The 14,674-nt window shown below is 41.5% G+C and overlaps 4 protein-coding genes across 4 annotated transcripts; 1 reads left to right on the top strand and 3 right to left on the bottom strand.

Annotated features, from left to right (window-relative positions):
- Positions 1–1,318: 1,318 nt before the first annotated feature.
- BCR41DRAFT_347373 (tRNA synthetases class I (M)-domain-containing protein) lies at positions 1,319–3,864 on the bottom strand. The gene is made up of 7 exons (XM_022023082.1): positions 3,610–3,864; positions 3,360–3,475; positions 2,973–3,263; positions 2,780–2,891; positions 2,191–2,667; positions 1,811–2,067; positions 1,319–1,704 (listed from the first exon to the last, which is right to left on the bottom strand). Exons 1-7 carry the CDS (start codon positions 3,830–3,832, stop codon positions 1,399–1,401), a joined length of 1,782 nt encoding a protein of 593 aa, XP_021884822.1. The 5' UTR covers positions 3,833–3,864; the 3' UTR covers positions 1,319–1,398.
- Positions 3,865–3,970: 106 nt separating this feature from the next.
- On the bottom strand, positions 3,971–6,503 carry BCR41DRAFT_332475 (hypothetical protein; the record flags this gene model as incomplete). The annotated part of the gene is made up of 8 exons (XM_022021853.1): positions 6,089–6,503; positions 5,797–5,958; positions 5,471–5,670; positions 5,210–5,377; positions 4,931–5,093; positions 4,690–4,839; positions 4,399–4,589; positions 3,971–4,306 (listed from the first exon to the last, which is right to left on the bottom strand). Exons 1-8 carry the CDS (start codon positions 6,438–6,440, stop codon positions 3,971–3,973), a joined length of 1,722 nt encoding a protein of 573 aa, XP_021884821.1. The 5' UTR covers positions 6,441–6,503.
- Positions 6,504–7,309: 806 nt separating this feature from the next.
- BCR41DRAFT_347364 (SacI homology domain-domain-containing protein) lies at positions 7,310–10,726 on the bottom strand. The gene is made up of 13 exons (XM_022023081.1): positions 10,528–10,726; positions 10,221–10,327; positions 10,056–10,133; positions 9,821–9,948; positions 9,559–9,702; positions 9,375–9,452; positions 8,945–9,292; positions 8,610–8,857; positions 8,300–8,520; positions 8,118–8,190; positions 7,926–8,019; positions 7,696–7,843; positions 7,310–7,592 (listed from the first exon to the last, which is right to left on the bottom strand). Exons 1-13 carry the CDS (start codon positions 10,551–10,553, stop codon positions 7,375–7,377), a joined length of 1,911 nt encoding a protein of 636 aa, XP_021884820.1. The 5' UTR covers positions 10,554–10,726; the 3' UTR covers positions 7,310–7,374.
- Positions 10,727–11,091: 365 nt separating this feature from the next.
- Positions 11,092–14,586, top strand: BCR41DRAFT_393093 (oxoglutarate dehydrogenase, E1 component; the record flags this gene model as incomplete). Its single annotated transcript, XM_022028525.1, has 3 exons — positions 11,092–11,743; positions 12,036–12,271; positions 12,373–14,586. The coding sequence occupies 3 exons, from the start codon at positions 11,092–11,094 to the stop codon at positions 14,584–14,586; spliced, it is 3,102 nt and encodes a 1,033-aa protein (XP_021884819.1).
- Positions 14,587–14,674: the final 88 nt, after the last annotated feature.

Raw genomic sequence — 14,674 nt, 5'->3', positions numbered from 1 at the left:
ATATGCTTACAAGCTTTTCAATTTTTCCAAAATCAGGAAACAAGGAAATGGAATCGTGGATTGCTGTATTTAGAAACGCGGTTTTAGTGCTTAGGTTTATGCAGGCACGACCTATATATTATAAACTTGAATATCCTCAAGTTGTAGCACATTGTGAGCCAGGCTAACCACTATGCCGCTAATAAATGCTTCGTATTTTACAAACAATTAATGTACAAATCTCACTCATCCTACCTCCATTCTAATTGTGTTTATGGATCGTCCACTTTTGACAGGGGTCATAAGCAGATATACGGACATGTAGGCCTTTCTTCCGTTATTTATCCGTGCTGAACTCAATGATGAAGAAAATAATAATAATGAAGGCTCCAGAGCATAATAAAGCATATAAACACTCTGGTGAGCAATACATCGAAATTTAGCTTTGGATGAAAGGCTGTTGATCAAGCAACCATAAAATAATTTGAGTCGTCGTCTTTAAAAGAGTGTATTTGAATACCAGCGATGATGCCCAATACATGATATTATAATTTGTTAAATTCAGACAAATATTGCCGCTTGAAGTCGCTTCTCTGTTGGTTTAGCTGGCGCTTGCTCTCTCCCCAATCAAGCCCTTTTAAGACTTCCGCTTTGGTCTAGAGGCGCTCGATATCCCTCAAAGTAAGAGTACAACCGTCTTGGCTGAAGTGTCGTGATTGTGCTTCCAATGGTACATCATTCGTACAAGATCCTACTTGACTATCTCCTAGGGAGACTGGACAATTCGTGCTTACCTATTTACCTTTAATTATGGATTCTTCTGTTGAAACTCGCACCTACATTTGAATATCATCGGCCAGCCAACGACCTTTCTGGCTTAAGCCAGAACTCCACTTAGGAAATGTGAGTAAAGACTTGTTCGGATCCTAAAGATCAGCAATTGCTGTACAGCATTCTTTGTATACTCCTCTGCTATTAATGACTATTACGAATTCGCCTTTCCGCTGTTCCAAAAAAGCTTTAATGCTTCGCAAGTAAAATCTCTCCGTAGAGATGTGGAGAGTCGTCTCTGCGTGGGATGAAGTAGAGGCTGACTCCTTTCAACATTTCAAAATCTCGGGACTGGTGTATTGGTTCTATGATTTATCCCTTTTTTATTTTTGCTTTTTTCATAGTTAGTAGCTTTATTTTATTAAACCATCTCTGACATTCATCCAAAGGGTAACAATCCAGAGTTGTATTGAGAAGCCACTAGCTATTTTGTTTGTTTCCTTTGAGAAATCCTGCGAGATATGTTCAATCATTAGAATTAAAATTGAGTGATGCTCTGTAATTAATACAATGGTTAAATGGTCACGTATATTTGAATATGTAATCAAGTTAAGCTAGACATTTCGAGGTCATTATTGTTGTTGGCGACTAGAGTTGCTTATTTTTTGTGGGCTTCAATGGTGGGAACACGGGTCCACTAGGACGAACGCGTCTTGCCTCTAAATCCTTCATCCAACCACGACCAAGATATGCAAAATCCCAAGACCGTTCCTCCTTTGTGATGGCGAGCTGATCTAGTATTTCTGATGCTTTCGTAGGTATGATTGGCTGGAGTAGCAGAGCGGCTAGGCGTACAGATTCCATGGAATACCATAACACCGTATCTAAGCGATCTTTCTTGGATGGGTCCTTGATCAAATCCCATGGTTTACATTGACTGATGTGGACGTTTGCCTGCATTCATTCGGTCAATACAGTTTATCTTTGCATATTAATAATTATAAAGCATCTTTGAATAGACATCCCTTGAATAATAAAAAAAAAAAGGGGGGGGCTATACCTCTGCTAACATTTCAAAGATTGCTTGTGTCGCCTGCGTTGTCCTGTAATTGCTCATGGCATCGTTATAAGCATTTGAAACTACCTGGAGCCTTAAATGCAAGTGCTTGTCTTCAGGATGAACGTTTTCCATGGATGGTGCTGCTGGGATCTTCGATGATGGATTGAGAGCCAAAGAAATTGATCGGTTCAAAAGGTTTCCAAGCTGGCCAGCAAGCAACTTTCTGTAACGCTCCATAACTAAGGAGGAAGAATAGTCTAAATAGTAACAAAGAAATAATAATAATTATAATGATTGTATCGAGTTCCATGTCAACCGTTCACTTCTAAACTATAGATTTCAAAAAATTTTGTTTGCTTCTTCCTTTCTCAAAAGTATACCTGTGTCATCTACGAGCCCCCCATCATTCATCAAGTAAAATCGAATAGTATCGGTACCAAATTCCTCCATAGCTGTGAAAGGGTCCACTACGTTTCCAATGCTCTTTGACATCTTCATCTTTCTTTGTGTCCAGTGAGCATGAGCTACAATTCTCTTTGGCAAATCCAGTTTTGCAGCCATTAAGAAAGCGGGCCAGTACACGGCATGGAAGCGCAATATGTCCTTCCCAACAACCTGAGCGTCTGCAGGCCATCCATAAGCCTGATTCTTTTCCATATCGCTGTCTTTCCACGGATATCCTGCGACTGTTAAATAGTTTGTGAGGGCATCCATCCATACATACATAACATGGCTATCATCTCCCGGAATAGGGATGCCCCAAGTCAATCTTGATCTAGATCTTGAAACGGACAAGTCAGAAAGCCCATTCCTGATCCAGCTTTGGACCTCTTGATGTCGGCTCTTGGGCACGATAGCTGTTGTTTTTAACAGTAAAGAAAACAATTTAAAGTAGTATCTTTAATCAGTGTTTTGAGCGCCTTAGAAAAGACATTAGCAAATTATGGAGAGATTACAGTTGCTACATGCCATCAGGGTTTTGATCTAGCCATTCGAGTAACCGATCGGTGAAAGCGCTCAGCTTAAATTTATAATTCTCCTCTGTTGTCCATTCAACTAGCTTTCCTGTCTCAATGGCGATCTATGTTGAAGATGACATGGCTGATAAGATTTTGAATGTTGATCATCGAATCATCAAAGAGCTGCCAAAATTTGCTCTTACATGGTATTTACTACCCGTCTTTTCATCAATCCTCTCTTCAACTTGTGTTGACGCATAAAATGCTTCATCAGAAATGGAATACCAACCCTCGTGCTGTCCCTTATAGATATATCCATTATCCCACAACTTTTGCCAGAGCTCCTTGACAGTGATGGTGTGGCGTGGTTCTGTTGTTCTGATATATGTAGTATAACTGATATTGGCTGCATCAAACAAGTCTTTGAACCGCTGAGAAACCTGATCACATAAATCAATCTCTTTTACTCCTGCTAGCATTGCGGCTTGTTGTATCTATTGATAAAAAAGTCATTAATCCTATTAGTACCTATTAGTAATTCTATTGAATTATTATTTAAAAATTTTCAAAATGTCCAAATCTTTTATTACTTTCAGTCCATGTTCGTCCGTCCCTGTACTCAATAATGCTTTGCGGCCTTTCATCACGTGGAAGCGTTTGAAGGTGTCCGCAAGGACCGCTGAATGCAAATGCCCAATATGAGGAACTATGCCACCGAGCGCAATACATTGCTCCTTATTAGTACCATAATCTGCGAAAAAAAAAAAAAAAAAAAAAAAAAAAAGAAGTCGGGCAACTCAAGTAGTAGCTAAAACATCCAACGTTCCAGATTGGCAATACCCGCATTAACATAGAAAATTGGTGTCGTGATGTAGTATGGTTTATCTGTCAGATCGGGGATAGCTGCTTGAGTGCTGTAAAGAGCATTATAAAATTTGATATGAACTCCACTCTGGACTTGCCGCAGTGCTGCCAGTGCAGGATATCCTGTGTTCAACAGGACCTTTGACCGTACACGCTGAGGGAGACTCAATTGCCTCAGTATGAATGGTGAGCTCACCATGATCGAATGGAAGCACGTTGAATGGAGAGGACCTGAGATCACTATCACGCTTCTACGGTCGGCAGTCGGGCCAATACGCACCATGTGACGTGTTTATACGGAACCTCAATTGCAATTATAGGAAATTTTGAATAAAATTTATTTGTTTGAAACTATATCCGTTGTGGATGTGGTGGCGTTGCGGGTACGCATGGTTGGGAAGGCAAGCACATCGCGGATATGTTGGGAGCCTGTGAGGATCTGACAGACACGATCCACGCCCATACCCCATCCGGCCGTTGGGGGCAACCCGTATTCAAGTGCACCACAAAACGCCAGATCCATCGGCTGAGCTTCTTCATCACCATTCTCCTTATCGCGTTGCTGTTTTACAAATCTGTCTCGTTGCTGTACTGGGTTATTCAACTCTTCATATGCATTAACAATCTCCTTGCCAGCTACGAAGAGCTCGAAGCGACCTGCAACGCTTCGACCCTAAAAAATTAGGCATTGTTTCATGTCATTAGTCATTTACAATATCTATAGTCTATTTTAAATATTAATATACATTTGTATCTACATCTTACCGAGTCCAACTGAATATCCTTTGCCAAAGGGCTCATAATGATGGGATGTCCCCATAAGAACGTAGGCTGAACGCACTCAGGCTCAATAAAGAATGATATTAGTTTATCCATAATTCTAGGGATAGTGTGCGGCGCTGGCACAAATAGGTTGTGTTCTTTACAGAGTTCAAGAAGTTCTGCAATAGGTTCCTCTGTAAAAACCAGTTCAGGTGTATTGAAGCAATAAGACGCAGTGTTTCATTTAGTAAAAGTTTTATCTTTAAATAAGTTTAGATAAAAAAAGGAACTTACTTTCAAGGTCCGGTAAAGGCGCACCGAGTTTTTGCTCCAAAAACTCCATGATGTTGATTCTTCGAAAAGGTTTCTCGAATGAAAGCTCTATAGGTGTACTCAAGACATTTGTACTTATAGTTGTTGACCCAGTAATTGTTTTTGCCATCTCTAATTATGCACGCAAAATAAATGGTAGATGGCGACCATAAGAATTATTTTTAGAACATATCCAAACCTGCGGTTGAGTGTTTGAAAATACCTTGAAGCATGTCCTCTGTCATCTCAAATAGGTCCTCTAAATTTGCGTATGCTTGATAAAACTCGCAGGTCGTAAATTCTGGATTGTGGTCGGCATCTATGCCTTCGTTACGGAATTGCTTTCCTAACTCATACACGCGGTCCACGCCCCCAATAACAAGTTGCTTTTTTTTTTTTTTTTTTTTTTTTTTTTGGATGTTGTGTACAGATGTGTTTAGGCATAGCACATCAATAATTACATTACTGACAGTGTGTACAGACAGCTAGGATGGCCTAGTACCTTAAGATATAACTCTGGAGCGACACGCATTTGCATCTCCATGTCCAAAGCATTAGCACGCGTGGTAAATGGTTTTGCATTTGCCCCACCCGCCTGGGTGGATAGAATGGGCGTCTCCACCTCCAGAAAATTGCGGCTATCCAGATACTCTCTAATAAATTTGATAACCTTTTTACACAAGTAAAAAAAAGTTATTTGATGGATTGATCTATCTATGGCCGAATATTGCGGGGCCTTTCTCAAAGAAATAGCGCTTCATACATCACGCCTCTTTTTTAAAATCTCAAGAGCATCACGATTGACCAAAAAGTCCAAATGTCTATTCCTAAACCTCTTTTCAGGGTCCTTGAGCCCTGATCGCATTGGAATTGCGTGGAGACATGGTGAGAGGAGCTCAAAGGATTCTGTAATGAATACACTCAATTCTCCAGTTTTTGTCTTTCCTATATGTCCTGTTAGCTCTACATTTTTTTTTTTTTTTTTTTTTTTTTTTAAAAAAAAAAAAAAAAAGTTGACTAATTATCTGGCTCATCAATTCAATCTTCACCAGAAGCAAACCTTGCATCCTTGTATCAAATGACGCTTACGAACAATATCTCCACGTTGAAAGTTTTTGGCAGCTTTCTCGAATTCCTGATCATTTCCTAGATAGTTTCTACGATTGAAGACGGCTTGGATCGACTGATTATCTTGTATCAGATCAAACCAAATCAGTTTTGAGCTTGAGTCGCGCTTTGAGTAAATACGACCTACGTCGACCGAAAAGAGAAAAAAAAAAATCCCAGTATTAGAAACAAGGGTGAAAGACTTCTAGACATCAACTTCCTGTATATTTGACTGGCAATGACTTTTAGATTAGCGTAGTTTTCCACCTCGTACCGTTTATTGAGATCTTCTTGGATTTGTCTTTTGTACCAACTTCAATTTTATCCTGATATTTAGCAATGACCTCCTTCACAGGAATAATAGGTGTTCTTGGCGACTGGTATCTGGGATAAGGTTTAATGCCTTGACGCTCCAGCTCTCCAAGACGTGCCTCAGGTTTCAATATCCAGGATTCCCCTGTGTTGATTACTGTATTGAACTGTCCATATTCTCTTTTTAGGCTATTTACTGAGACACGAGACAGACGCCTTTGGGACGTATTCTTGAAATTTATTGAAGCAGTTGAATGGAATAGATGGCCATTCCACTGCCTTGACAAGTGCTGCAATAAGGTTCTCGTATACATTTGACGATGTCGCTTATAGATCGAGAAAGAGTAAGGATGTAATGACGATCAGGTGAAGGGAAGGCAAAGTTTGCTGATCAATAAACACAATGCGTATCGGAGAAATTCAAGAGCATTTGCGCCACCAATTTAGACCCTCCCTACTAAAGTAATGTTCAATCTCCGAGTTCAAAGAAAACACGCTGACTTGAACAGCGCTCTTTTCAAAAGGCTATTTATGATGAAGTTCTAAAATACGAAGGTGCTTTATCGGTTTATATCTTACTTTCAGCATGCAGGTCAAGCATTATCTTATCGCACCCATTCAACGCATGAGGAAAGCATACGGAGATTTGTCCTTGTACCATTTCAGAAGGTCACAGTACTAGACCAGGGCAAGATTACTTACGTCAGAACGAAAACGTAAACCAAAATTAGACAACCCATTCTTTGCCACATTTAACACTCAAGATAGCTGGCCTGGAGATCTAATTTCTAGAAAAAGCAGAGCTTGTTCACTGCACCAATTGTATTTACAGTCTCGGATGAGAACATGAGCCGCATACATGCTCACAGAAGCGCCTATGCCGCTCAGAGGAGGAACGAATACTATAGGTTGGAAAATGAAATATTTCATTCCGGCACCACTAATCACTAATCACTGGATATGAATGAAGGAGAATAATAATGGGTACTGAAGCCTGGGTGCCATGATTCGGCCTCCCTGCAATATTTTTATTTTCCTTTGAATATTGATTAAACAATATTACAGACATAAAACTGCGATCCATGAGAAAGCGCCATTGCGCAAGACTATGATACACTGGCTACATTTCAAGAGCTGTAATCAATACATTCAGAATGGCAAGTAAAGCACATTGTTTATGAACATTTAAGATTAGCAGCACTACTTTAATGAAGTTGATGAGGCATAGCTTGTCTAATAGATACTCGTCTATTCATTTTTCCATCCGAGCTCAACCTCGGCGGTACCCAGCGTTGTATCCGATTCGAATGTATGATTTCGAGTCATCGCCGCAAGGTCATAGCCTAGTGGAACTAACCGCGGCCAATTAACATAATAGACTCCGTTTGCTAAAATGAAATGGATGATATACACTATCACAGCAACCCAAAAAGAAGCAAAAGCTAGTACATGTGTGCTGAAAAAACCTGTTCAAAGAATAAACAGACACCAATGTGGCGCCCTTTAAATATTAGCAATACTTCTAAGCTTATGGGGTCTACGCAAGTCAGCAGCTGATGAGAAACTTACTTTCTGGAATAATGGCGCAGGACACCAGCATGGCAAAGCCAATAATAAGACCAAGAGGCATGAGCTTGAAATGGAGTGGACGATCGTCGATGAGTGGATACGATCCATTCTCATGAACATCGTATGACAAGAAAAGATCATAGGCATCCTATAGATTGGCACCAGAAGGATATTAGGTTAGAAACCAACTGTTGAGAACTGAGCAACTCCTTAAGAAATAGAAATTTTACCTGGCGCGATCCGTCCAAAAAGTTATTTTTGATGTAGCGAACAATTGAGTTCTGCAAATCATAGAGAGCACCAACCTTCGTGCGCTTCCCAGTCCTTCAAAAGGATATGATAGAGAAATAATGTGTACAGTCTTTATTAGCATCGTCATCTTTTTCAACCTGTGTACTTGAAACCAAGCGACTGTCCAATACCTTGTAAAATCTGTTTTGAGGGCTCCTGTCCCTGAGTACGCACAACTGATAATATCGGCATTGTCAGCCCATACTAGAATGAGGATATTCTTTCAATTAGAAGTCATATGCCTCAATGGCCCCATATGATTAATGTCTCAGTTTTCAGCAAGAGGTGTTAAACTAAATGACGAAAAGCTCACCATCCCGAAAGACGGACTCGAATTGTTTAAATGTCTCAAATTGCTCTCCTACAGCGAGGATACCAACATCTTGTAACTGACGATTCAGCACCCATCGGGATATAACCGACTGAACAACATTTGTTCTGTCCAGACAATCCATACAGTTGGTACGGACGACGGACGACTGGCGATGATATACTCTCTGTATCATGTGCCTGTTAGCCTCGGCTTTAAAGTATCTATAATAGAGACACAAAGGTTGGTGATGTTTTGCAAAAAAATGGCTCGCTTCCACGATAACGAGGCGCAAGATCACAGTAATTTTTACCCCTGTGCTACCAAATCCTCATGGTAATGGTCCAATAAAAGCGATACTCGGTGCCATCTCATCTTGCTGCACTCATGGTGAAAATCAAAATGGTAATACTTGATGTCGGGGTCACTCAAAATATCTATCTGCTTCGAAAAGGTTGTTCCCATGGGCTCTTCGTATCCCTTTTTGTTGATGAGGTTGATAACAAGTTGAGTCCCATAGTACCTTTTTTGTGCCTCAAAATGTCGTCGAAAAGCATTTCCCTACAACCCATAGTACATTATAATATGAACTTTAGTGGGTGCAGTACATCTCTATGAACAAGTTGGAAGGAAGTAGCGATGCCTTACAGTCTGCGGATCATTAAAGATCTGAAGTTTTGGCGTGTACTGGATGTTATTAATTTGAGTCCAAAAGATAGGAATTGATCCGCGAGTCTGAACATGAGAGAGCATTATGTGGTTCCTAACAGCGGTTGGTATTGTCGACTGGGCAGCGGTGTCCACTACAACAATTTGTTCCGACTCATTAAAATTGGAGACATTTCCATGAATGTCCACGCCTCGTGAAAAGTAGCGAGTACCAGCGCGGTGACGCGATCGCCTCGAAATTAATACAAAAGTAAAAGGTTTTCTGTTGATTTCAACTTCTTTAATATCCACAAAGCCGTTGATGATTGGCAGGATGAAGTTGCCCAACTATTGAATAATGCAAATAAGAGCATATTAGCACATCTATTTTAACGACTGTAGGAATGGGTCTCTAGCATAGTGTCCTTACATCTTGGTCTTTGTGTCTGCGAGTGTGATCTATAAATTTTGATTGAAGACGATAGTTCCAGAAGAACCTCTCATCCGCCTTAAAGAAAAAAAAAAAAAAAAAAAAAAAAATTAGAATTTTGACAAACATACAAATAAACAAGTATAAAAAGATATGATTAGGTCTGCCAAATTAAATAACTTACTCGTTCCCACATAGGCTGTATATTGCCCCGGAGCTCAGCCTGCCGCTGAAGCGTGTGTGTTAGATCATAGGTGTATGCGAAATGAAGCTTTGCTGATTGTAGATGTGAATGTAATAGAGAAATATATGACGCCTCCTCACCAGTCTACATAAAGTGTAGTAGAGCCGGTCAAGGAAGTAATACTGATTATTTCTTTTCCTATTTATCATAAGCCCATATGAATGCTAACTTCTTAATCCAAGTAAAAAGCAAATGGCCTTACCTGAGCCTCAGAGAGTGCTAGGTTGTTACGCGAGAATGGCATGATCTTGTATTCTTTGAGCTTAAAAATGTCGTGTTCACCAATTTGACCGACTCTTTGTCTATCTGTAACCACGATCATGTACTCGCCTATAATAGAGATATCATTATTAAGCTTAATATCCCCAGGCTTGGCTTTTAAAGATCACGAATGAGATTTCTAGCATACTATTCTCCAAACGCGCCATAAAACTTGCCAGCCAACAATCGTATAATCCCAAGGATACCATAGATCGACATGACTTCCTCATCTGCAGGGACTCTTCCAGCAGGGGCTAATTACATATATTTTTATAAAAAGTAACGTATTGGGTTGAATGCCGACACATAGACCGAAGGCTTCATGGCTAATCTATCCATACCGTTCAAACGGACTTGGCCATTAGAGCGTTGGATCACAATGTTTTCTGTGACAACTGAAGGATCATTAAATACTGGTTCAATTGTGAAAGTATCGATGCTAATATATCTTTAAAAATTCGATATGAATTCAAGTAACAACAATAACAAACAGTAATTAACAGTAACAATAATAACAATAATTAAAATAATAAAAAAAATTTATTAAAGGTAAAAAAAGGTCAGTACTTTGGATAAAGATAATAAAATATGATATGAGAGTATTGGTGCTAATGCTGCCTCAAGTCTATTCTAGTAAGGATGACTTACAGACGTAGAGAATTGTGGATAGCCATGGCCCAGTTAAGATGCAACAAGTGACAATGGAAGGGCAGAATGAAAGATGTGCACAGATGAATTGATAAAACACAACACGCATAAAAAAGGGACCGATAGTGAGCACAGGACACAGAACTACGCGCAACCTTGGGAAATCAAGTCAACAGTGACGGCGGTTGCAAATAAGTTGACAATGGCAAACGACACCACATGTCCTTTCGACTGAGCAGAAAGAAGTTTCATCGTTAAGATGGTAATGGTGGCTTAGATTACCACCCTCGTTCTCGGAAACAGGAACAGCTTTATCTGTCTGTCTTTTTTTTTGTTTGTTTAATCATTACATCTCTCCTCTCTTTTCTTTTTATTCTTCTGCATCTTTTTTTTTTTTTTTTTTTTTTTTTCTCTCTCTCTTTTTCATTTTTGTTTTTGTTTATCTTTAATTGTGTGTGTTTAATACACCTCCATGAACCTCAAGTCATAGAGCCATAGATTCACTATCTTTTTCTTGTCTCGTTCTCACGCTTGTTTTTGCCATTGCCCTTCCTATTGCCTACTATGCCTTTTCCCTTGTCTTCACTAGCTCGCACGGCCTCTGCGCCGGTGGCACGTCAGTCTACCCTTTTATTGCGCTCTAGCATTGCTCGCACCAACGCTCCTGTCGCTACCCTCGTGTCTATTCGTAAGGCCTCTTCTAGCACCACTAAAGGTGAACAAGTGGTCGCCAAAGATGCCTTTCTACAGGGCAACTCGGCTGCTTATGTTGAGGAGATGTATTCTGCTTGGCTCAAGGACCCTTCTTCTGTTCACCTCTCGTGGCAGATCTACTTCAGGAACCAGTCCCAGGGCATGTCTGCCTCTCAATCCTTCCAGGCTCCTCCTACCATTCCTCCAACTGGTGGTGTTCCCTCTTTGGTACCCGGCTCCCAGGCTGGATCCTCGGATGTCATTGATCATCTAAAGATCCAGTTATTAGTCCGTGCATACCAGGTTCGTGGCCATCACGTTGCTCGTCTGGATCCTCTCGGCATCAATGAGGCCGACTTGAGTGCTGTCATACCACGTGAATTGGACATCACTCACTATGGTTTTTCAGAGAAAGATCTTGACCGCACCTTCTCTCTCGGACCAGGCATCCTTCCAGGTTTCCTTGACACAGGAAGCAAACAAACGCTCCGTGAGATTATTGATCATCTCAAAACTATCTACTGTACGTTTTTTTTTATTTATTTTTTTTTTTTTAAAAAAAAATTGATTAAGTTGACTTGATTATTCACGGCGTGATCCCAACGAACGTGGAATGATCCCACATTGCGCTATACATGCCAGCATGATGAAATCACTTTAATGGACCTTCGTGGATAAACTATTTGTGTAATTACATTCAAAACCAGGAGTACCCAATCAGTTAGATTCCTATCATACCCATGCTTTCTTGTCTTCATCAGGCGTCGTTGCTCACCTCCACATCGCTTTTTCTGACTACTATCCTTAATATCTAGGCGGCTCTATTGGTGTCGAATACATTCATATTCCTGATAGAGACCGCTGCGACTGGATTCGACACCGTGTCGAGGTTCCTCGTCCTTATAAGTATACCATCGAGGAGAAAACCATGATCCTTGACCGCATGATCTGGTCTGATTCATTTGAACGCTTTGTTGCATCAAAGTATCCCAGCGAAAAACGTTTTGGCCTTGAGGGAGGCGAGAGTTTGATTCCCGGAATGAAAGCACTGGTGAGCAAACTGCAGGCCGCATCTATTATATATATATATATATATATATATATATATATATAGTTAATTTAATCAACCAATTATTCTTTGGATCTGCATAGATTGATCGATCTGTCGAGCATGGTGTCGAGTCTATTGTCATGGGAATGCCTCATCGTGGTCGTCTCAACGTTTTGTCCAATGTTGTACGCAAACCCCACGAGTCCATCTTCTCAGAATTTAGTGGTAATTCTGCTCAGGACGGATTCTCTGGAGATGTCAAGTACCACTTGGGGATGAATTATGAGCGTCCTACTCCCTCGGGCAAGCCCGTTCAATTGTCTTTGGTCGCAAACCCTTCGCATTTAGAAGCTGCAGATGGCGTCGTCCTCGGGAAGACTCATGCCATTCAACATTACATGGATGATAAAGAAAGAACTCGCTCACTCGCTGTTCTTTTGCATGGTGATGCTGCCTTTGCAGGACAGGGCGTCGTCTATGAAACCCTCGGATTCATGGATTTGCCTGCTTACTCGACTGGAGGTACCATTCACATTGTTGTCAACAACCAGATTGGCTTCACCACTGACCCCCGCTTCGCTCGTTCGACTGCTTACTGTACCGACATTGCAAAATCGATCAACGCTCCTATCTTCCATGTCAATGCTGATGATGTCGAGGCTGTCAACTTTGTTCATCAGTTGGCTGCTGACTGGCGCAAGGAATTCCACACCGATGTTGTTATTGATCTTGTCTGTTACAGACGTCATGGACACAATGAGACTGATCAACCCAGCTTCACTCAGCCCATCATGTACAAAGCTATTGAGCATCAGACTCCCGCCTTAAATAACTACATTGATAAGCTCATCAAGGAAGGCTCTTTCAAGGAGGAGCAGATCAACGAAATGAAGAAGCGCATCTGGGACATTCTTGAGGAAAACTATTCTAAGAGCAAGGACTACAAAGCCCAACCTAAGGAATGGATGACCAGCTCATGGCATGGATTCAAATCTCCTGCTGAGCTGGCTACAGAAATTCTTCCCACGTTCCCCACTGGTGCTGCTATGGAGACCCTGAAGCATGTTGGAAATACCATTAGCTCGTATCCTCCTGGCTTCAAGATTCACTCCAATTTGGCCCGCATCATGAAGGCTCGTGCCAAGACCATTGAGACTGGCTCCAACATTGATTGGGCCACTGCCGAGGGCTTGGCTTTCGGCACTTTGCTCTCAGAGGGCAAACACATCCGTTTGGCTGGTCAAGATGTTGAACGTGGAACTTTCTCGCACCGTCATGCTGTCCTTCACGACCAGGAGACTGACAAGCTCCATGTCCCTCTCAAGAATCTTGGTCACGGTCAAGCTGCTTTCTCAGTCAGCAACTCGTCACTTTCCGAATTTGGTGCCCTTGGCTTTGAGCTTGGATATTCACTTGTCAACCCTAACTCGCTTATTCTCTGGGAAGCTCAATTCGGAGACTTTGCCAATAATGCTCAATGTATCATCGACCAGTTTATTGCCTCTGGAGAGAAGAAGTGGCTCCAACGTACAGGATTGACCATGCTATTGCCCCATGGTTATGATGGACAGGGTCCTGAGCACTCTAGTGCCCGTATCGAGCGTTACCTCCAAATGTGTGATGACAATCCCAACCAGTTCCCGTCGGAAGAGAAGCTCTCGCGACAACACCAGGACTGCAACATGCAAGTGGTCTACTGCTCCACTCCTGCCAACTACTTCCATGTCCTCCGTCGCCAGATTCACCGGGACTACCGCAAACCTTTGATCGTCTTCAACTCCAAGTTGTTGTTGCGTCACCCTATGGCTCGCTCTTCTTTGGAGGAGATGACTGGCGATACTCAGTTCCGACGCTTTATCCCTGAGGTTGATGATAAAAACCTTGTTAGCTCCGATAAGATCAAGAAGCACATTTTCTGCTCTGGTCAAGTCTACTACGCCTTGGTCAAGGCTCGTGAGCAGAACAAGATTGATGATGTAGTTATTTCTCGCGTTGAGCAGTTGAACCCCTTCCCCTATGACAGAGTCAAGGAGTACGCTGACAAGTATCCCAACGCGGAGATTGTTTGGTGTCAAGAGGAGCCTCTGAACATGGGCGCTTGGGCCCATGTTGCTCCACGCATCCGTACCTCGCTTCGTGAGACTACTAACCATGCCAACAAAGAAGTTCGTTATGCTGGTCGTGAGCCTTCTGCTTCTGTCGCCACCGGTAACAAGAAGGTCCATTTGGCCGAAGAGTATGCCTTCTTGGCTGAGGCTTTAACTGGTGAGGCCAGGAAACCTTCAGATGTAGTTGGAGGTGTTCCTGTCTTTTAATAGATTATCCAAACCTAAAATGTAATTGAAATTGCATCTCTATCCTCTTTTCTCTCGTTCTTTTTGTATTTATCTCACCAAACAAAAT

This window comes from Lobosporangium transversale (genome assembly GCF_002105155.1).
Source record: "Lobosporangium transversale strain NRRL 3116 chromosome Unknown BCR41scaffold_5, whole genome shotgun sequence".
Taxonomy (NCBI): Eukaryota; Fungi; Mortierellomycota; class Mortierellomycetes; order Mortierellales; family Mortierellaceae; genus Lobosporangium; species Lobosporangium transversale.
The sequence above is the reverse complement of the archived record's forward strand: the minus strand, read 5'-3'. Positions and strand labels throughout refer to the sequence as shown.